The sequence below is a fragment of the Engystomops pustulosus genome, chromosome 2, assembly GCF_040894005.1.
Source record: "Engystomops pustulosus chromosome 2, aEngPut4.maternal, whole genome shotgun sequence".
In the NCBI taxonomy this organism is placed as follows: Eukaryota; Metazoa; Chordata; class Amphibia; order Anura; family Leptodactylidae; genus Engystomops; species Engystomops pustulosus.
This window is the reverse complement of record NC_092412.1, coordinates 133,575,078-133,595,885: the sequence shown is the minus strand read 5'-3', so window position 1 is coordinate 133,595,885 and position 20,808 is coordinate 133,575,078. Positions and strand designations below refer to the sequence as shown.

Sequence of the window (20,808 nt, the reverse complement as noted above, 5' to 3'; positions counted from 1 at the left end):
TATGGACGGACTTTGAATCATATATATATATATATAAGTAAAAGTTTATTAAAGAGTGAACGTTATCCCTCATAATTTGAACATATTAACATTTTAATACTTCTATTTTTCTTTTCAGACAGCATAAGCTGGAGGAGGCTTTGCTCTTCTCTGGCCAGTTTATGGATGCATTGCAAGCACTGGTAGATTGGCTATACAAGGTGGAACCTCAGTTGGCAGAAGATCAGCCTGTGCATGGAGATTTGGACCTTGTAATGAATTTGATGGATGCCCATAAAGTAAGCTTTTATGACAAATATTATACATAAAAACATTTTGATTTCCATTGCGCTCTTTTTATTATTTACATTTTTCGTTTTTATATAAAGGTTTTCCAGAAAGAGCTTGGAAAGCGGACCAGTAGTGTTCAAGCTCTAAAACGTTCTGCAAGGGAACTGCTCGACAGTTGTAGAGAAGATACAACTTGGGTGAAAGTTCAACTCCAGGAACTTAGCACACGTTGGGACACTGTCTGCAAACTGTCTGTGTCTAAACAGACCCGCCTGGAACAAGCTCTGAAACAGGTAAATATTTTTATAATTGTATAAGAACAAAACAAAATCTTACCATAGTATACTATGGTAGTAGAATGTTAATTGATATATTCTATTTAGGCTGAGGAGTTCCGTAGTACTGTCCACATGCTCCTGGAGTGGCTGTCAGAGGCAGAACAGACTTTGCGTTTTCGGGGTGCTCTTCCTGATGATGCCGAAGCCTTGCAGTCTCTCATTACTGTTCATAAGGTGATTAGTGTTTGATCAAAGGCTTTTTTTTTCATTGCTTGTACTGTAAGAAAATACAGTACTTGCTCTAGGCTGGTTGCTTGCTTAATACAGTTTTTTATTTATTTCTCTAGGAATTCATGAATAAAGTAGAAGAGAAGCAGATAGATGTGAATACAGCTGTCAGTATGGGAGAAAGGATTTTAACAGTATGCCACCCAGACTGTATCACAACAGTCAAGCACTGGATTACTATCATACGAGCACGATTCGAGGAGGTATGTTTTGTTCACAAATTCGTGGTTTGCAATACATACCTTAGAAAAAACATTGGAGGGACAGGAAATATCCTTTTTTGTGTGTCACTAGACACAGTTTATGAATATTATGAAAATGTTTCTGGTGGTAACTTAGTGACATTTTGATGCATTAAATAATCTTTACATGACTTAATTTACAATATAATATTTTATTGTTAAAGGTTTTGACATGGGGAAATCAGCACCAACAGAGGTTGCAAGCCGCACTTGCCGAACTTATTGCAAATTCTGACCTACTAGATGAGTTATTAACTTGGATCCAGTGGGCCGAAACTACACTCATCCAAAGGGATCAAGATCCCATGCCTCAAAACATTGAACAAGTGAAAGCACTTATCTCTGAGCACCAGGTAAGATGCACAGTGTTTATGTATCACCATTTGGGTTATTGGACTTGCATAAAAATTATATTATTATGCATATTGGCCAGATGACATTCCAGTCTGTTCATTCAGAATGATTTTTTTTATGCTGCTTACACTTTACAATCCTGTTGATAAGTCTCTAGAATGAGAGAAAGAGAGTCGTATACGAAGATTCAATTGTATTTAGAAATATATAAAAATAAATTATACAATTATATTGACCACATGACAAGATCCTGCCGGGCTGGCAAGGTTGATGATCAATGTATAAAAAAATAAATTGTTCCAAGGTTATACCCATTTTCCACAGCTCTCTTTAAAACTAAGTAATTGTTCCTGAAGGAGAAGTCCCAGCTGGTTATCAGGAAATCTCACAAAGGATAATTTAAGCGCCATGCAGACTTGATAGCATCCATGCTGTGCACGTACTAATCATTTTCACAGTTCTTTGGATTGTTCCCATGCTCATTGCTATTGGGAGAGAATTGTTGGACCCATTGGGTGTTTATAGCAAGAGACAATAGACTGTTAGTGGGTGGTCTATAGAGACTAAAGAGACATTGCACTGTTCACACTTAAAGCATAGTACCTGTTGGAGAGACTGAAGAGGAGCACTGGGCACACTGTAGATTGACTGACGTATTAGGAGAGCAACAGATTTGTTTTGCCCCCTTTTTCTTGTTCTCTATTCTACTTGACCTCAGAAATATGCCGCAAATGTTTGAATAGGATTTCCTTATTCATGGGACATAGTGGAGCTGGCGTACGAGCCATACTTGTCTCTAACTTGCAATAGAATCACTTTTGTTGTTTGTCTTAAAATTGAAAATAAGTTAAAAAAAAAAAAGGATGCAAATGGCATGTGACAAGACTTGTATGCTTATTTATTTTAAAGGTGTTTATGGAGGAGATGACTCAGAAACAACCGGATGTGGACAGAGTGACAAAGACATATAAGCGGAAAACTACAGAATCTAACCATGCTTCATTCAATGACAAGACCCGAAACAGTGAGTGGGGCATTACCAATTTCTCAATTCATGCTGTTACAAGTTTCACATAAATATACAGATCCATATATATATATATCTTGACTGTGCAGAATGGTTTTGCCTAAAAAAGAAATACAGTCAGTTATTAGGCTTATATTTCATTATTGCTAGTTGATATCGTTAAGATTTTGACATTTTGGTGGTTTTGTAATATATATGAAATTGCTTCTTTTTGCAGGGAAGCCTCCAGTACAGTCCACCCCACCGGTGTTTCAGGTGCCCTCACAGTCCGAGACCAAAAACCCAAGGGTCAATCAGCTCTCTGCTCGTTGGCAACAAGTGTGGTTATTGGCATTAGAGAGACAGCGGAAGCTCAATGATGCCCTTGACAGATTAGAAGAGGTAACAAATATTCTTCTATGTGATTTTACCTGCATATTTGCCTTATAACCACATCTTTTGGTTTGCAATTGTGCATTTTACAAATATTATTCTATATTAAAACATTTTTTAGTTAAAAGAGTTTGCCAACTTTGACTTTGACATCTGGAGGAAGAAATATATGCGGTGGATGAATCACAAGAAATCTCGAGTTATGGATTTCTTCCGCAGGATAGACAAAGACCAGGATGGGAAAATTACCAGACAGGAATTTATTGACGGAATATTGGCTTCCAGTAAGTAGATTACTTGTAGGGACTTGTATGTGATGGTGAACTCCATCTTCTTAATTCAGTTGCTAACTAATTCGGTCTTCTGTAGAATTTCCAACCACAAAACTTGAAATGACAGCTGTAGCCGATATCTTTGACCAGGATGGTGATGGATATATCGATTATTATGAGTTTGTAGCTGCCCTTCATCCAAATAAAGATGCTTATCGACCAACTACAGATGCAGATAAGATTGAGGATGAGGTAAATTAATTTTTCATGTTGATGTGCATATCTTCACTTTCTAGTACCTTTTTATATGAAAGTAATTATTTTTTGTGATTAATTTCTTTAAAGGTCACCAGGCAGGTGGCACAATGTAAATGTGCAAAGAGATTCCAAGTAGAACAGATTGGGGAGAATAAATACAGGGTGAGCACAATTTTGTTTTCTTGGCATGTTATCTGTGTGTAGCAGGACATATGTTTATAGGTGAAAGTGCTGAAATGTGTGTATACTAAAGTGCCACAATAATGTATATCTTTCATGCTAAAAGCAAGGGATTTAAATGGAGGATACATTACCATTTGTTTGTGGTTGTACCATCCTTAAATATTACATTTCCCTGTTAAAACAACAACAAATGATGTTTTTTTATATGATATAGTGCAGTGATGGGCAACCTTTTGAGCTTGGTGTGTCAAAATTTGCCAAAAAACCGAGCATAACTCGGGTGGTGTGTCACCATGACAAAAAAATATAATTTTGTGATATTTATCGTTTAAATAATAAATCTGTATACTATTTAACTTCTAGGGTACTTAAACTGTAGGTTGTCTGATTGATCCTACCATGTACTGCCATTCTACAGTATGGCAGTATATGGGGATTTTCCCAATCATCTATTACTATGTGCAAATCACACATTGTAATAGATCGATTACAATCAGACAAGTGTGGAAATGCTTAGTAACCTGTGAACTTTCAGTCATGAAACTTCACAGGTTATAGCAAGGGCGCAGGTGCCGCTGTCTGCATCTCCCTTATGCCCTCTTGGCAAGGAGAAGGTGTGAGGAGCAAAATAATCGCAATGTCTGGCGATTTGCAAGGCGTTGCGATTATTTCAGGGCTTGTACGTCACAAAACTGACACACAAGCCCTGATGACTGTCTTCTATCATACAGTGCACTGACCTTACTTACTATATGATGAGAGTGGTTGTCCTCCCTTGCCCCTGCTGTGGAGATGGTCAGTGTAGAGGTGGCAGCTGCTGGGACATCACACAAGGCAGCAGCGATGTGACCTCTGACTTGCTGCCATCCTCCCCCCACCACAACTATCAGGAGCTGCAGAGGAGCCTCCTGGGTGTATGGCCGGGTCACCTCTCCTGCTGTGCCCCATGCTGATACCTGTGCTGACTGGAGACACTAGGCACAGCTCACACATGGGGAGAGGTCGGCCCGAGGAGGAGGGGGGTGCTGGAAGCTCAGTGCAATCTCTCAGCCTCCCGGCTACTGCACCTGGTCATGTAGGATGAAAATTAACTCTCAGGCAGCCGCGTGTCAGTAAAAATGGCTACGTGACACGCGTGTCATAGGTTAGCCATCACTGATATAGTGCCTATTAGTGTCCTTTTCTTTGCTGTTAGAGAATGCACCTCTCTTTTTGGGCGTGTGGGCACATCACACATATTATGCATACATAGATACATATAATATTGGAACAATCTTTTTGTAGGAAAAGTCTTAAACGGGGATATTTCCCCTTTATAGTTATGTTCTTAACACTAATATACAATGAAGTGTCATTGCCAATTGTGTTTCACTAAAGAGTTTTCTTTCTTTCTCCTTGTGCTTTCTCATGTAGTTCTTCCTAGGGAACCAGGTACAGTGCATTCTGATGCTGCTGCTTTTCTGCCCAAATAATCACATGCTTCTATACTAAATTGATTTTTCTCTGATAATCTTCTGACAAGCACTGATAGATCCAAGCTGTTTAGTAAATGTGTTCAGACCTGCTTTTCACACAAATGCCTCTTTTTCATTGTATAGTACCAGTTGGGCTTGGTTCGCTTAGGAACAGTTCGACTCAGATTGGTTGCCATCTAATTCCTTTTCCACTGCATCAACAACCTGCTGCTCCCTTTGACAAACAGCTAGTGTTGACCAATCTGAGCTGGATAGTTTGGACATGTCACAGTTGTAATAAAGTACCATAAGAGAAAACAATGTGATACCAATTACTTTCTAATACATATTTGTAGTGAAAAATCAATGTGTGAGATTAGAACTGAATCAAAGCAATCTGGGTTCGATGCAGTGGAAAATAAACCCACAGTGCTTAATGTGCACGTGGAGGGCTAGGTCTGTATGTCATACTCAACAGCTTTATTCATTCTTAAGGTGTTTATAGATTTACATGAAATTCATGAGATTTCTCGCAGCTAAAGGTGACTGGAAACTTCTTGTGAGATGTCCTGTAGAGCTCTGTTTTTGGGAACTATTTTGTGCAAATAGCTGATAACACTGTAATAATTCTTTAGGAAAAATCCTTTATAAAAAATAAAGCACTGGGACATATCTTACAGAAGCCCATCAGCCAGACAGTTGCAAACGCATGTAATCGGGTTTCACTTTCCGTAATATGACTGAATTACTTTTCAGGACCATGTGTGTTTGGGATAACTAACCTCATTTCCATAACTAATCATAGAAATCAATGAATTGTGGCTGTGGATACCTCCTATTCACACCCTAGTAGATCAAGGGGGAATAACTAGCTTCTTGTCATCTTAGCCTGAATTTTCTGGATTATAAAGTTTCTGATCTGCCGTAAGATTCCTTCACTGTTAGTATGTGTCTATACGCACATAGATTCATGTTATTCCATCAATCTATGTAGTTATATGTCAGCACTGGTATATGGCTGACTTGACACGTATATCTCGAGATTTTAAGAGCTGTCCAGCTAATCAGTAGTTTGGTTTTCGCAGTTTGGAGACTCTCAGCAGTTGCGCTTAGTACGTATACTGCGCAGCACGGTGATGGTCCGCGTTGGAGGAGGCTGGATGGCTCTAGATGAATTTTTGGTGAAAAATGATCCTTGCCGAGGTAAGAATTATTTCTGTTCATAATAGAACACTGTATTTATTCAATAATCCTTTTATTATTTTTATTAGAAATTAAATCATTAATTTTTTTGATCTTTATATTTTATCAATTAGGGTGTGACTTTTCTTAGACAATTTAAAGCTTAGAGAAAATCTACTACCACCAGGATGAAGCACACTTACATGCAGGCATGTGCCCCCTCTGCAGGATCTGATCTTATTTTAGTTTCTTGTGCTTATGTTCTAACAAAAATAAAAGCTTTAACAAATATGCAAATGGGCATGAGAAGCTGAAATAAAATCCATCATCCTTGTGGTAGATGTAGAATTTTTTTTTGGTCATGGTATTTTAACATTGGAATGTGATGATGTTCATCAGCTGCCTCCCCTGTTGTGCCTTTGTGGCTGTTTATCCATTATGATGGAGTTATCAAATTTATATACCGTATATACTCAAGTATAATATAAGCCAAGGTACCTCATTTTAACACAAACTGGGAAAAGCTATAGCCGCCGCCCCCAAGTATACAGCCTGCCAGCCCTTGTCCCCCCCCCCCCCCCAGTATATAGGCCAGCAACCCCTGCCCCCAGTAAATCCTGCCAGCCCACACACGCACCCTCCCCAGTATACAGTAGTTAGCCAGGCCAGACCCTGCCCGAGCATGCCAAGCCTATAAGAAAAAATAAACACTATATACTCGCCTTTCTGACACCCCCACGGGTCTTCTTTTTGCTTCGGGTGCTCCTCCCATACACGATTACGTCAGCCGCTTGCTGACCAGCATCTCATAGGGACCCGAAGACTGAGCCGGAGCACCCGAAGCAAGAAGAGGACCTGTGTGGGGGGCGTCGGAAAGATGAATACAGTGTTAATTTTTTTATAGACTCGAGTTTACGTTGAGTATAAGTCTCTCAATTTTTATGCAGAAAAACTCGGCTTAAATTCGAGTATATGCAGTAAGCTTTTTATGTTATAACAGAAATTATAACTTTCAAAGAAATAATTTCTCTAATCCAATTTCTTGACCACAAAAGCATATTTTACACTTCAGTGGTAGCTATGTGAGATGATATTTTTTGCAGGATGAGCTGGCATTTTTTTAATCCATACTATTTTGGGGACTGTATGAGCTTTTGTTCACTCTTTATTTGAATAAATGTGGTGAAATGCAAGAAAAAGCAACAACATTTGGCAGATTCTTTTATACAGTGGAGGTATACTGTATACACCTTATATAGAGTGACTGTGAACACTCGCCATTCTGTGTAAACATTCATGCGTCATGAATATATAGTACACACCTTTAATAGAAGAAAATAAACTGACTTTGCATGCCAGCAGCTGCTTGCCTTTACTAAAAGCATTTATTTATCAGTTTATAACATAATTTTCCTTAAACTCCCTTCGTGCCACATTATCAAGGATTTTAGACACTTTTATTACAAGTATAACAAAAGGCTAGCTAGAAAAGGGGTATGTGCCAAAATGTAGATTCTGTAGCACATTTTGGCACATTAAGCTAAGTAAACTAATAGGAGGTGAGCGTTAGACTAGACATTGTTAAACTACGCCAAATTTATAATTTCCGTAATATACTTTGATATAGCTGGTGCTGTGTTAGAAATTCTGTCTAACTTTCCATATTTTAAGACTTTAAGATAACTCTGCCTCAGCATAGTAATAAAAGAATAATAATCTACCTGGTATTTCCTTCCATCCACCATAGCACAGTATGGTGCTGGAGAATCTATTTTGTATCTATGGTAGTATATGTAGTTTATGACAAACCTAGGGTATGGTATTTTGTGGCCTCTGCTTCTTTTTATAACATATATGTTCCTTCAAGATATGATTGTTGGGACTGCATTGTGCATGTTCATCTCAAATCAATCCTATATCTTGATAGAGAATTTAGTCATTGGCTGTACATTTTGCATGGCTTATATCATATCCATTTCTCCCCTCTGCACCTCTTTATCCTTCTTAGTTCAACATCCAGGCGGTAAATTAAAGAGAACCGATTCCGTCTCATCCATAGGTTTGGGTAACTGTTCTTTTGTAGATGTGCTTATTGTTATATCAAGCAAAGTGTTTTGCCTATTGTCACACACAAGAAAAGAACTACATATTTCTACATCTCCGTTAAGGGTTGGGTTTTATGGTTCATGTAAGAGATTATGTCAGCTTTAACCCCTTAAGGACGCAGCGTTTTTGCGTTCATTTTTCTCTCTCCATCTTCAAAAATCCATAACTTTTTCATTTTTCTGTGTACAGAGCTGTGTGAGCATTTGTTTTCTGCGTAAGAAATTTTACTTCTCAGTGGCGTTATTTATTATTCCATGCCATGTACTGGGAAGCTAGGAAAAAATTGCAAAAGTGGTGAAATTTGCAAAAAAAGAAAAAAAACCATTTGCGTCACTTTCTTGTGGGCTCAGTTTTGACAACTTTCACTGTGCGCTCCAAATAACACCTCTGCTTTGTTCTTTTCCCTCAGCATCTGAAGAGTTAATACTAGCAAACCCCACATCTGTATGAAGAGGGCTCAAACTGTGAGCCCTCATACAGCCCCAGCACCGGGAGGGGAAAATGGGTTTTGGAGAGATTGGAAAACAGGCAGGAGGAAGTAAATAATGATATTGTTCAAAGTTATGCCGTCACATAGTTCTGAAAGCATGTATTTTAACCCCTTAAGGACCAGGCCCTTTTTCGTTTTTGCGTCTTTATTTTTCACACCCCACCTTCAAGAATCTATAACTTTTTTATTTTTCCATGTAGAGAGCTGTGAGATGGCTTGTTTTCTGCGTAACAAATTGCACTTCATGGTGATGGCTTTTAAAGGGGTTATCCGGGTTTAAACATTTTTTTATGGCCAGACTGGGGAGGGCTATTTAAACATAATAAACATGTACTTACCTCCTCAGGTGCTGCCGATGTCCCACGCCGCGGCCCGTCTTCTCCGTGCGCTTGTTTCATTACACCGGCGCACAGGGAGCTTCCGGCCGGCCGGATGCTCCCATGCGCACCATCTCCCAGCGCTTACAACGCTGAGAGATAGGGACGGATGGGAGGAGCCGTCCACAACTCCCTGTGCGCGGCTTCCGTGCCCCTGTTTGTTTACAGGGGCACGGATCGAAGTGACCGCGGCGCGGGACATCGGCGGTGCCGGAGGAGGTAAGTCCATGTTTATTATGTTTAACTATCCCTCCCCAGCCCAGCCATAAAAAGATTTTTAAACCCGGATAACCCCTTTAATTGTCTATGCCATATACTGGGAAGCGGGAAAAAAATTCTGAATGCAGTGAAAAAACGCACTTGCGCCGTTTTCTTGTGGGGCTTGTATTTTACGTCTTTCACTGTGCTCCCCAAATGACATGTCTACTTTATTCATTGGGTCAATACGATCACGTGGATACCAAATTTGTATAGGTTTTATAATGTTTTCATACATTTATAAAAATTAAAACCTCCTGTACAAAAAAAAATTCTTCATTTTGCCGTTTTCTTGCGCTAATAACTTTTTCATACTTTGGTGTATGGAGCTGAGGCGTTTTCAATGCTTTTATTTTTAGAATTGTACGACCTTTTGATCACTTTTTATTGAATTTTTTTATATTTTTCAAAATGGCAAAAAAATGCCATTTGCGACTTTGGGCACTATTTTCCGTTACAGGGTAAAACGCAGTAAAAAACAGTTATTATATTTTGATAGAGAGGGCATTTTCTGACACGGCGATACCTAATGTGTTTATGATTTTTACTGTTTATTTATATTTATATCAGTTCTAGGGAAAGGGGGGTGATTTGAATTTTTTTTTTGTTTTTTTAATATAATTTTTTATTTTTTTTATTTTCATTTTTTACTATTTTTCAGACTCCCTAGGGTACTTTAACCCTAGGTTGTCTGATTGATCCTACCATATACTGCCATACTACAATATGGCAGTATATGGGGATTTTGCACACCATCTATTACAATGTGCAGATCGCACATTGTAATAGATGGCCTAAAACATGATAGCCTCGGATCTTTGTGTGATCCGAGGCTGTCATGGCAACGGATCACCGCTCCCCGATGACGTCACGGGGAGCATCGATCGGAGCCAAGATGGCGGCGGCCACGAGCCGCCGGCTCGTTAATGCCGCCGGCAGCTTTGCAAGCACCGATCGCGGGTGTTAGCGACGGGTGCTTTCTTCATTGTGAAGCGAGCACCCGGCGAGTATGAAGAGGGCTCAGCCCGTGAGCCCTCTCCATACTGCCCCATGCGCAATAAAACGTACAGGTACGTCTTATTGCGTTATGGGGTTATGGAGCTCCTGCTAAGAACAAAAGCCTGTACAAATAAGATTTTTTATTACAGGCAATAGATTGATTACCGCAGCTCAGTTTCTTTTAGAAAATCCATCAGTTTTTGGCACCACGCATATGAAAACATGCTTCTACCAATATCCGCTTTCCATCATTTAATATTGTAGACTATTTTCACAAACAGTGGGTGAATAAATGGGTGCAGTCATGACTGGGGCTACAGCATACTTCCTGAACCTGAGAAAGTGTTGCATATCAAAGTGTGTGGCTTCTCAGATACTTAACAACCCTACTAAACCTATGTTCGCTGGCTAAATTTTAACTTGTTTTGCTGAATTAAAAATGTGTGTTGTGTCTTCTAACATCTTCTTGTGCATCTTGTTTACATAAAAAGTTACAGAAGATTTGACCTCCATGTTCTTATTTCAATTAGCAAGGGGAAGGACTAATCTCGAACTACGAGAGAAGTTTATACTGCCCGAGGGGGTTTCCCAGGGAATGACCCCCTTCAGGTCAAGAGGGCGAAGGTCAAAACCGTCTTCCAGAACTGCCTCTCCTACTAGGTCCAGCTCCAGTGCCAGCCAGAGTAATCATAGTTGTACATCCGTCCCATCCTCACCCGCTACTCCTGCAAGCGGTTCAAAGGTAAGTGTTGTTCATGACTAGTATTCTAATATTAGAGTACAGTATATTATGAGATGCCATATGAGGTTCAAAGGGCAATATTGTACGCTTTGCATAATTCTCTTATTTCAGTGTTTGTATGTGATAAACTGTTCTATATACCTGTCTTTTATGCACATACTGACCAGTTCTAGATGCTCTACCTTTTATCTTAGTATGTGTAGCCATAGAGGTTTTTGAAAGGAATCACATGATCTTGTATATAAAAATTAACCCCATAACAACTTGGCCATTTTGCACTTTCCTGACTCAAATGTGAAATGTGTCTGATAACAAACATGCCTGATTTATGTTGGCATGGTCTTTTATGCATCCTCTCATTTTGTAGAATGTTATGAAGCTTAGGTACGATTTGTCGTGGAAAAAAAAAAGCAAAATCATTCATTTTAGGGACTTGCTCAGCTTTCACGTCATTTTGAGAGGCCTAAATAATAGTAAAATCACATAAATTACCTCATTATAGAAATTACACCCCTCAACTTATATAAAACCTCTTTATGCAGTTTGTTAACCCTTTGTTTCACAGGGTTTAAAACAAAATGAGCTGTAATTTTGAAATTATTTACATTTATTAAAAATTTTTGCCTAAATGAATTTATTTTTCAAAAAATTTACACATTCTCAGTGTTGCACATACTCAATGAGTTGCAGTCGGGTCCTGCTCAGATGTAGGACTGGACATGTAAGGTGATGGCACAACCCCCGGGCTCTCGTCTGACCCCGTAGCTTCTGTAGGAGGATTGAACCCCCCTCCCCTCCCCCACCCACTTTCTTCCCCCTGCCCCGGGTAAGAGCCACAGGGGGAAGTCCGATACACGAGGACAGGAGGCACACCCCCCTTGCACACAAATGTAATATAGGGTGGTGTGCTAGCATTTTTTCAGAGGCTCGCACATATCTCCATTTATTTCTTATGCCTAGTGTATGAACTGACTTCCTGGGCTGCAAAAGATAGAGCACGTCTTATTTCTGCCTGATCGGGGTAGTCTTTTTTTCTGTTGTGCCTTAAAGTCGATGAAAGATGGGGTCACAAACAAGGGATCGCAGCCCCTTATTATGACCCTCAAAAGTGATCTGTGACCTAATAATGAGTGGAAATTGGAAATAGAAAGAAGTCCTGCCACTGAACGAAAAAATTAATTTGACTTATTATAGAATGTCTAGTATTTAAGTGGTATTAGACATTTATATGCATTAAACATTTTTGCTGTTCCACTTCAGATTTACTCAGCTATACTTTCATTGAAATGACTGTAGGCCAATAGACCCCATTCTCTAGATAGGTATGGGCCTCAGAGTAGGGCCCAGCATCTATTAGACATTTATGACATATCGTGTGTAGAGATGAGCGAGCACTAAAATGCTCGAGTGCTCGTTACTCGGGTCGAACTTTTCCCGATGCTTGAGTGCTCGTATCGAATAACGAACCCCATTGAAGTCAATGGAAGACTCGAGCATTTTTCACTGAAAGAACACATTGAAAGAACACTAAAGAAGAACACATTGCAGATGTTTTCACTGAAAGAACACAGTGAAGAACACATTGCAGATGTTCCGTACATCTGCTAACTTATCCGAAGACACGCGTGCCGAACGGTGTTCTTCACAATAGTATGTGAAGAACAATATGTGTGAAGAACACATTGCAGATGTTTCCATACATCTACACGTTCGGCACGCGTGTCTTTGGATAAGTTAGCAGATGTACGGAACATCTGCAATGTGTTCTTCACTTAAATGATCCTGTGTTCACTGTTTTCATTGTATTCTTCACTGTGTTTCGTTAAGTAAATGCTCGATCTCGAGCCGCGAGATACTTGTCCGAGCAACGAGCCATTGCGAGTACGCTAATACTCGAACGAGCATCAAGCTCGGACGAGTATACTCGCTCATCTCTAATCGTGTGCCATAGAGGTTTTCTTTTCAGGATATTTTATTTCTTTAAAAAATATGTTTTTTTATCTATGTGTTATGAGTGTCTGCATTAGTCCATTTGTCCAGATTTTGTTTAGTTTTATTTTCTGTTTGCATTTTTGTGACAACTCATCTCCCTTCTTCATTTTCACTCGCTTCCCTCATCCATCCTGCCCTTGCCCCTCTTGCAGACTCCACAGCAGCCAGCTCGCTGTTACGAGAAACCCTGGCTTGTAAACAGCAAGGCTGGCACGCCCTCTAGGGGCTCCGAATATTCAGACTACCAGATCCCATCATGTGAGGTAGAGTATGGTCCTCCACCAGTAGAGCCTCACCCCTTTCAGAGAGCAATCTTCCTGCTAACACTCTGCCTTGTCATGTTTTCTAGAATTAAACTAACATTTGTCTTTGGAATGGTTGAGAATAACTTGTATCATTATCCAAATAAATCAACTTTCACAGTTTTTGATTGATTTCTTTCTAATTCATGATGTTGAAATGCCTTCAACATCATGAATTAGAAAGAAATCAATCAAAAACTGTGAAAGTTGATTTACAGTTTTGGCGCTGGCCAGTTGTTGGCGCTGGCTGAAAAACTAAAAATGGTCTCTCTTTTTTTTTTTTCTAAAATTATCACAGATTTATTCCTCTTGGATATCAGTGCATGACTTTCAATTATACTAAGATTTCTGCAAATTCATAATCTTAATTCTTTCAGATTGGTGTTTACTCAAAATGTAATAAAATAAATACCTTTAAGATTTCATGCATGCTCCTTTGGTCCTTTGAACATCACGTGAATGCAATGTCTTCTCTTTATCATCGCATATAAACTGAAAAATATTATTTCTTTTACTTTTGATATTTTGATCTAGAAGGTTTTTCCTAGAAACACCGCTACAGAATTAAGATTTCTCTTACATTTGTATATTAAAATTCTTTGGGTTAGGTGTATCCATTTACGGTGTAACAGGCTAAAAATTATATTTTGAAATGCATTGGAGAAGTGGGTAATACCTTTCTGTGTCCAGTCTGGTAAAATTCAATTTGTCCAAATTAGAATCAGGATCTGCTTGCCATAGTTTTCAGAGTAATACAATGTTAACTTATCTAAATAGAGAACAATACAGGTGACAGACTTAACAATCTGATCAATTAGAGATACCAGAGTGCTGTGCTCTGCAACTTCTGACAGTCTCGTATAACTTGAATGAAGCATCAGATGGGATATAGACCTGCTTCTACATCATTTGCTGAGAACAGGAACTCCATTCCCGTGGCAGATTGGGGTGTTACCCCACCAATTGTTATTCCATATCCTGTGGATAGAGGTTAAAAAAAAAACTTGAGACCTCCCCTTTAAGGACTGAGCCAAGTGTACGTATAGGTTTAGGAGATTATAAATTCAGTCATAGGGTGCATTCACATGGCTGTTATGGGGGCCATGGTCTGATACTATGGCACACAGTGTGATACTGCACGGCCACTGAGTAGGACTTGTCCTAAATCTTGTGCAGATTTGTGATGCATCCGCTCGCCTGACGATGGAGGGAGGAGGGTTAAAGAGCCAATCTCCTCCTCCTGGCCCCGTACACGCCCGGGATCAGTAACATATTACCAGTTCATTGTTTATACATGAAGTCCCACATTTCTAAATTATTGTCAAAAGATAGACCATTGTAGTTTCAAAGTAAATAAAGAATAACTTAGATTGTATTGTTCTCTTAGCTACTAGTAGATAGTAGTTAAGCAACAAAAATTTTATTTTCTTCAAGCAAGCCAGAGGCTACAACTGGTGATAAATCTGGTCATTGTTCAGATTTCTCTTTATTCATTCATTATTTTTGGCCCCATTTAAGGTAACTCCAGCACAAAGCAGTAAAATGAAGAAAGCTGCTATCCACACAAGCCGCTCTTCCCTCACAGGAGAAATGTCTGGGACCACCCCTTCCGGTGCCAAATCAATTCGACCTGGTGAGTAGTTTACCAAAATGCCATTGCTGCCTGAATAGTAACTGTACCTTTGGTGGTCAGGAATTCATTCTCTTTATGCACATTGGCTTTGAAGGCCACCTTTTCAGGCATACCAAGTCTTTAAAGGGGTTGGCCACTTTACCTCATGTTTTTGTATTGTATGGGGAATCTGTTTTTCATGCTTCCTACTGGCATGAAGTGGGGATAAGCGATAAACCAAAAGGAATAGGCTCACAACTTTAGGCAGTACTGTTTCAATGTTATGACATTTTGTCAGGACAGAACAGGGAATTAGTTTGGCTAGGTTAGAGCCTTTTGCTGTAGGCCCTTTGGCCCGAACTCCCAATACAGTATGCTGTCTCCTACCAGCAACACAATAGCATGGTTTTTACAAACATTGATTGAAGTGAGCAAGTGTGTATCTGTTAAAACCCTGCAAATAATTGGTAAAGAATGTGTTGAACTAAATGTAACTCGGTAAAATGTGAAGTTATTGAATGTTATACTACACATCCTGTCTGAAAGCAAACTGTGATGTAGGTTGCAGAGAATGGACAGAATTCATGGCTAATGTGGCTGTGCCACATGTATAGTTTAGATACCTAAAAAGCAAGAAAGATATTTATTTACGTGTCCAGTGCTCCAGACACAGATGTTTACCTAACACCCAATAGTGTTATATCATAGGTGGAGCTCAACACATGGTGGCAGGTCCTCTTTTATTGTGATGTTGTAGTAAATGTCTGAATGTATTATATAGTCCTCCTAATGAGCCTTCTCCCCTTCCCACTCCAGATCCCAAGAAAAGTGGCAGCCGCGCAGGAAGCCGTGCGGGAAGCCGAGCCAGCAGCCGCAGGGGAAGTGATGCCTCAGACTTTGACCTTCTAGAGACTCAGTCTGCCTGTTCAGACACCTCTGAAAGTAGTGCTGCCGGTGGACCATCCCGCAGAGGACTCTCTAAACCTTCAAAAATCCCCACCATGTCCAAGAAAACTGCCAGCACTCCTAAAACTTCAGGCACCAAGAGATAGTTGTAAATGATGCAAACTCTGACCAGAGCAAATAGCCTTTAAATGTGGCAGACCATGACATTTTCTATCATGCAATGTACATCTGGATGTACGCTGATTCTCTGTGGAGAAATTTCTATCGTCTATACATGTATACAAGAAAATTGTTTATAACTGCCTTATCTGTTTTTGTTTTTGTATGTTACTACTTCCATGTGAATATTTCTGTAGATACAAAGCCTTGTGTGGGTTCCTGGAAAGATTCAGGGACCTCAGTAGTCTGGCGTGTTAAACTGAAGAGTAGGCGGCTAATGACCTGATTTTGTGGGGAATGAGACCCTTTTTGTTAGGGTTAATGTCCTGAGGCAACACTACTAAACTTTAATATGAAATCCTCTGTTTTGTACATGAACTGACATGAGATTTTAATAAGATTTAGTCTTTCTGAATTGACAGCACTTGCACATCCTGCTTTGACCCATACAATAAAGATACTGAGTCTCTTGCAGCAACTGCTGTGGAAAAGGAGCAATGTGGGTGATGCCACACGTGACCCTAATTCCAAATCCTGGTGCAGCAGAGATTAGCATATGCGCATCCACAGCCATTTTGCACTCATGCCAGATTTTGCTGATTTTCTAATTGTAAACTACATATGTTTTATTTATCTGCTTAGGATTTTCTTATTTATTATTTAATGGTCATTCCACTTAGAATTTGTGTGACATGTTCATTTTTGTAATAAACACTCAGAAGTGTGTCCAATAAATGGCACAATTCCTCCCTCACATTTGGCTGCTGGCTTCCTCTGACAGACCGACCCTGTGGGGTGGAAGTGTTAGAGCTCGGATCGATCCCTATTGTTAGCGGCAATACATCCGGTTCTAACCAGGCTGCTTTGTGATTTTCTCAATTAGTTTGCTACAGAAATTGAGCTGTACCAATGAACTGTTATACAACAACACTTTTGTATTAAAATTGCTTGCAGTAACAACATATCCAATATGCCTTTGTCTTTGTTTTTTACACAGATTTCTGCTGGGTAATAAATCCTTTCTCTCTTACCCTGTAAGATGTTCATTTTCTGACTGTGCTTCAATACCATTCCTGCCCTACGTAGAACATTCTGAATGATTTCAGACACAAATATGCCATATTTTTTCTAAGCTGTATCTACAGGAGCATCTCACATCTAGTCCCGCCTGCAGTCATTATAGGGTTTGGTGTGTTGCTTAAAGAAGAGGAAGTTAAAGTAGTTTCTTCCTCATTCGAGAGCGGAAGTGTCCTCTCAGACATATATGAGGCTGCCTGCGTCTCTGAGCTCTCTGCTCTCTATAATATCTTGTTGGTCTCCTCTACACACAAGTTTGTGTTGCTTTTTGTACCTCTTACTTCTGCGTTTAGCATCTTTTGAATATATATATATATTTTTATATTTGCTCTTCTATCATTGATTACATTTTTGATCCATCCCACCTGCTTTGGCACCAGGGTGGAGATGGAGCTATGGAGGCACTGTGCTCGATGGCTTATTGACTGCCGTGTTCTCCCTCTAAATCATCGGGTGACTTTGGAAACTGCCCAAGTATGTGACCTAGCTCAAGCACTACGAGATGGAGTTCTTCTTTGCCAACTACTCAATAACCTGGTGCCTCATAGTGTCAACTTAAGCGAGATCAATGTCAGACCACAGATGTCACAGGTATGTTATATTCTTACCTCTGGCTCTTATAGACGTATGAAATATTTCTAAGACGACATCAATGTAAGTTTCACCACAGTTATTATTTCTTATTGTGGCTTGATCTTCCTGTACTGTGTATGTGCACTCTGCAGTATTATGGTGAATGTCTCAGCAATCATTTACAGGCCGTTGTGACAGGATATGCCATCTACCCTAGCATTTCTTTTCACACACAACTAGTTTATCTGGTTAATAAGAAGCTGGGGCAAAGGGAAGCATGTGAATTGATGGTAAAGTTAGATTTTGTTCCTCACTGTGCACAAATGTAATGACAGAAGAGCCCGGTCTTATCTGGTACAGGGAAGTTTTACCTCTTGGTAAGGAATTGTTGACTGTTGGACACAACTAAAATGCACTCAGAAGACATTTTCCCCAATTTAAAGGCTTTGAAAGGACATGGTGACAATTTGTTGCAAAACCATCTTGACTTTCAAACCTAGCTTTAAGCAGGTGCTGCTATGGGAAATTCAGTTTTAAAAGGAACCTGTCAGCAGAAAAATGAGCCACTGAACCACTACCAGTATATAGTGAAGCACCAGATCATGCTTCTCTCATGGCCCATGAAGACAGATGTAAATTGGTGGTGTAAAGTCATGCAGGGCTATCAATCATAGTAAAGGGGGAGTTCTTAGGTGGGGAGAACTTGACTTCACTGCTAAACTCTAAGCTTTATTGAATGTGTACAACCATTTTACATCTCACTTCAAAGTTGATTTTCTAGACGATACCTTCACACTGGAAAATGAAAGAAACCTGATCTGGAAGGTGTTAACCTGTTTCACGACATACTGTTAGTGATCTATTAGACTTCAGAACTTAAAGGACATCTACCATCAGGATTATAGATTATAAACCAAATACGCTTACATGCTGGTGTGTGCCCCCATGGTCAGGATCCACTCTTCGATAAGCTTTTAATGCCTTTGTTTTTACAAAAAAAGGCTCCAAACTGTGCCTGAGGGACTCCATGCTCCATAGATAATGGAGCCTGGAGCCCCTCAGGCTCTTTTGCATAGTTTTAAAGCTTATATTTTTTAAATTGTGGGCATAAGAAGTTAAAAAAGAGCAGATCCTTATAAAGGGGCACGCACCAGCATGTAAGTGTATTTGGTTTATAATCCAAGATCCTGATGGTAGATTTCCTTTAAAGGCCAAACTGTCAGCAGAAACGGTACCTACCTTATCTTTGGAGCGATACACCGCCAAAATGGCTGGTTTGAATGTATAGGGAGCCATACAAGAAAAGCCAAAATCTGTGTCTACCCAAGGACAGAAAGGGTTTCCCAGTAGTATATTTGTGAGATTGCAAGACTTCATCTCAAAGATTTAGCAGGATCTAAAAACTTAGTTCTAATATGTGAAGATAAATGTGTCACAGGAACATGTACGCCTTCATGCCCAACTGCATGTCATCTATTCTTCAGGCTACAGGTAGCCTAACAGAACTTTAAATGGTGCTGTTTTCTCCAATAAGCGTATCTTTTTGCTCTAATATTGTAATCCTTTACAGAACATTACATCACTGCCTATAAATGTTTGCTACTTTCCAAAAACTCCTTGGTGTGTGTGGGGAGGGATTTATGTTTGATCATAGAGCTAACTTAGAATAGTGAGGCATATGTCAATTTTGTGTCAAACTAAAAATAATATAGTGTATGTGTCACATAGGGTATCTAATGCACAATCTGGGTGCATAAAGCCCTGCTAGGAACACTTCTTATGTATACCATTGTTATGCTTGAAGAATAACGGATCCCTAAAATTGTAGTAATTTGTCTCAAGCTTCCAAATTGGGAAATAATGCTAAAATCAGGAAAAGTATACACTATATTTAGGTTTTTTGTCCCTTTAATAACATAGAAAGCTACAACGATTTTGCCTAATTAGAAATCGACAATTTAGTGTGAGGGTCAATAAATTCAGCCTCCAATTCCCCAAATAGAAAAATAGGGAAAATATTTTGTTTAAAACAGACTTCCTGGTTTTGTACAGCACATAAAAGCCCCATCTACGCAACATGGATATATTGATTAAATTATCCATAAATCCTTATGTTAATAAATGGGTCTTTATGGAAATATTATTATTTTCTACAGGCAATGGTGGGGTATACTATTCTATGTACTTTTAGAATTGATGCTACCACCCAAAATGTATGGATACATTTATTTATTAGAAAATAACACCTGGAATATAGTTCAGGGTTAGTCTAAAGTCTTGAGGGCTCCCTTCTTATAGTGTTTCCAATCGGAAGGTGGTCATGTACCACCGTATGATAGAATATCAGAATTCTCACAGAAATCTGATTTCTGATCAGATCGACCGTGTGCAGCTAGTTTACAACCCCTGAATAGGCCTACGGTGCACAGGTGGGGTGAGCGCTCCGTGTCCCACTGCAACATGACCAAGCCAGATGTGTATGAGACCTTTATCTGAGAGATGGATATTGAATAACATTTGGGGACATAGAGTTTGATCAGGGAAGCTGTACATGTATTTTACAAGAAAGCATTGTGTTAGGGATTTTTATGCAGGGCCCCAACAGCCCTCTTGACTTTTGTAAGGTGAGTCCTAATTAACCCTTTCATGATTGAACATAAGGACCAAGACATACACGTCAATCTCTTAGTCAAGATCTTCTACCGTTTAATAATCAAAATGCATAATATATATCAGACAGAAGAGTCATCAAAGGGGTGTGAATAGTATACTGCAAAGCTATTGGTCATCAGCATATTCTGGGAAAAAAGTGAATTAATTGTGTTCAGTTCTCAGAGACCTTGTACACAGATATTGTTTATACTAGTTTGCTGAGAAGGAGATGATAAGTGGCTCCAGAATCATATTATTATGCAGCTTCCAGGACAGACTGGCTTCTCATTACATGTCACAGGGTATTAGCTGACAGGCGAGCAAACATGTTACATAAAATGAAATTTGAATCATGACATTAACTTGACAATGGTCAGGGAACA

General features: G+C 39.4%; 2 protein-coding genes across 29 annotated transcripts in view; both read left to right on the top strand.

Annotated features, from left to right (window-relative positions):
- Nucleotides 1-17,087, top strand: part of MACF1 (microtubule actin crosslinking factor 1) — a 209,448-nt gene extending 192,361 nt beyond the window's left edge. For 11 of the 26 annotated variants that reach the window (XM_072136545.1, XM_072136525.1, XM_072136519.1 and 8 more), the window contains 17 exons: nucleotides 119-278; nucleotides 369-563; nucleotides 654-782; nucleotides 896-1,039; nucleotides 1,243-1,431; nucleotides 2,342-2,456; nucleotides 2,677-2,840; nucleotides 2,953-3,115; nucleotides 3,201-3,355; nucleotides 3,449-3,523; nucleotides 4,958-4,975; nucleotides 6,084-6,201; nucleotides 8,189-8,245; nucleotides 10,941-11,152; nucleotides 13,297-13,407; nucleotides 14,965-15,079; nucleotides 15,875-17,087. In XM_072136545.1, coding sequence (XP_071992646.1) covers nucleotides 119-278; nucleotides 369-563; nucleotides 654-782; nucleotides 896-1,039; nucleotides 1,243-1,431; nucleotides 2,342-2,456; nucleotides 2,677-2,840; nucleotides 2,953-3,115; nucleotides 3,201-3,355; nucleotides 3,449-3,523; nucleotides 4,958-4,975; nucleotides 6,084-6,201; nucleotides 8,189-8,245; nucleotides 10,941-11,152; nucleotides 13,297-13,407; nucleotides 14,965-15,079; nucleotides 15,875-16,110 — 2,356 coding nt within the window. In that variant the 3' untranslated portion in view covers nucleotides 16,111-17,087. The remainder of the gene's footprint in view (nucleotides 1-118; nucleotides 279-368; nucleotides 564-653; nucleotides 783-895; nucleotides 1,040-1,242; nucleotides 1,432-2,341; nucleotides 2,457-2,676; nucleotides 2,841-2,952; nucleotides 3,116-3,200; nucleotides 3,356-3,448; nucleotides 3,524-4,957; nucleotides 4,976-6,083; nucleotides 6,202-8,188; nucleotides 8,246-10,940; nucleotides 11,153-13,296; nucleotides 13,408-14,964; nucleotides 15,080-15,874) is intronic. The other 15 variants (XM_072136538.1, XM_072136541.1, XM_072136540.1 and 12 more) reach the window with 7 other exon arrangements.
- Nucleotides 17,088-17,355: 268 nt separating this feature from the next.
- The window catches only part of VAV1 (vav guanine nucleotide exchange factor 1), a 62,088-nt gene continuing 58,635 nt past the window's right edge, over nucleotides 17,356-20,808 (top strand). For 2 of the 3 annotated variants that reach the window (XM_072136515.1, XM_072136514.1), the window contains exon 1: nucleotides 17,356-17,791. In XM_072136515.1, coding sequence (XP_071992616.1) covers nucleotides 17,588-17,791 — 204 coding nt within the window. In that variant the 5' untranslated portion in view covers nucleotides 17,356-17,587. The remainder of the gene's footprint in view (nucleotides 17,792-20,808) is intronic. The other variant, XM_072136513.1, reaches the window with a different exon arrangement.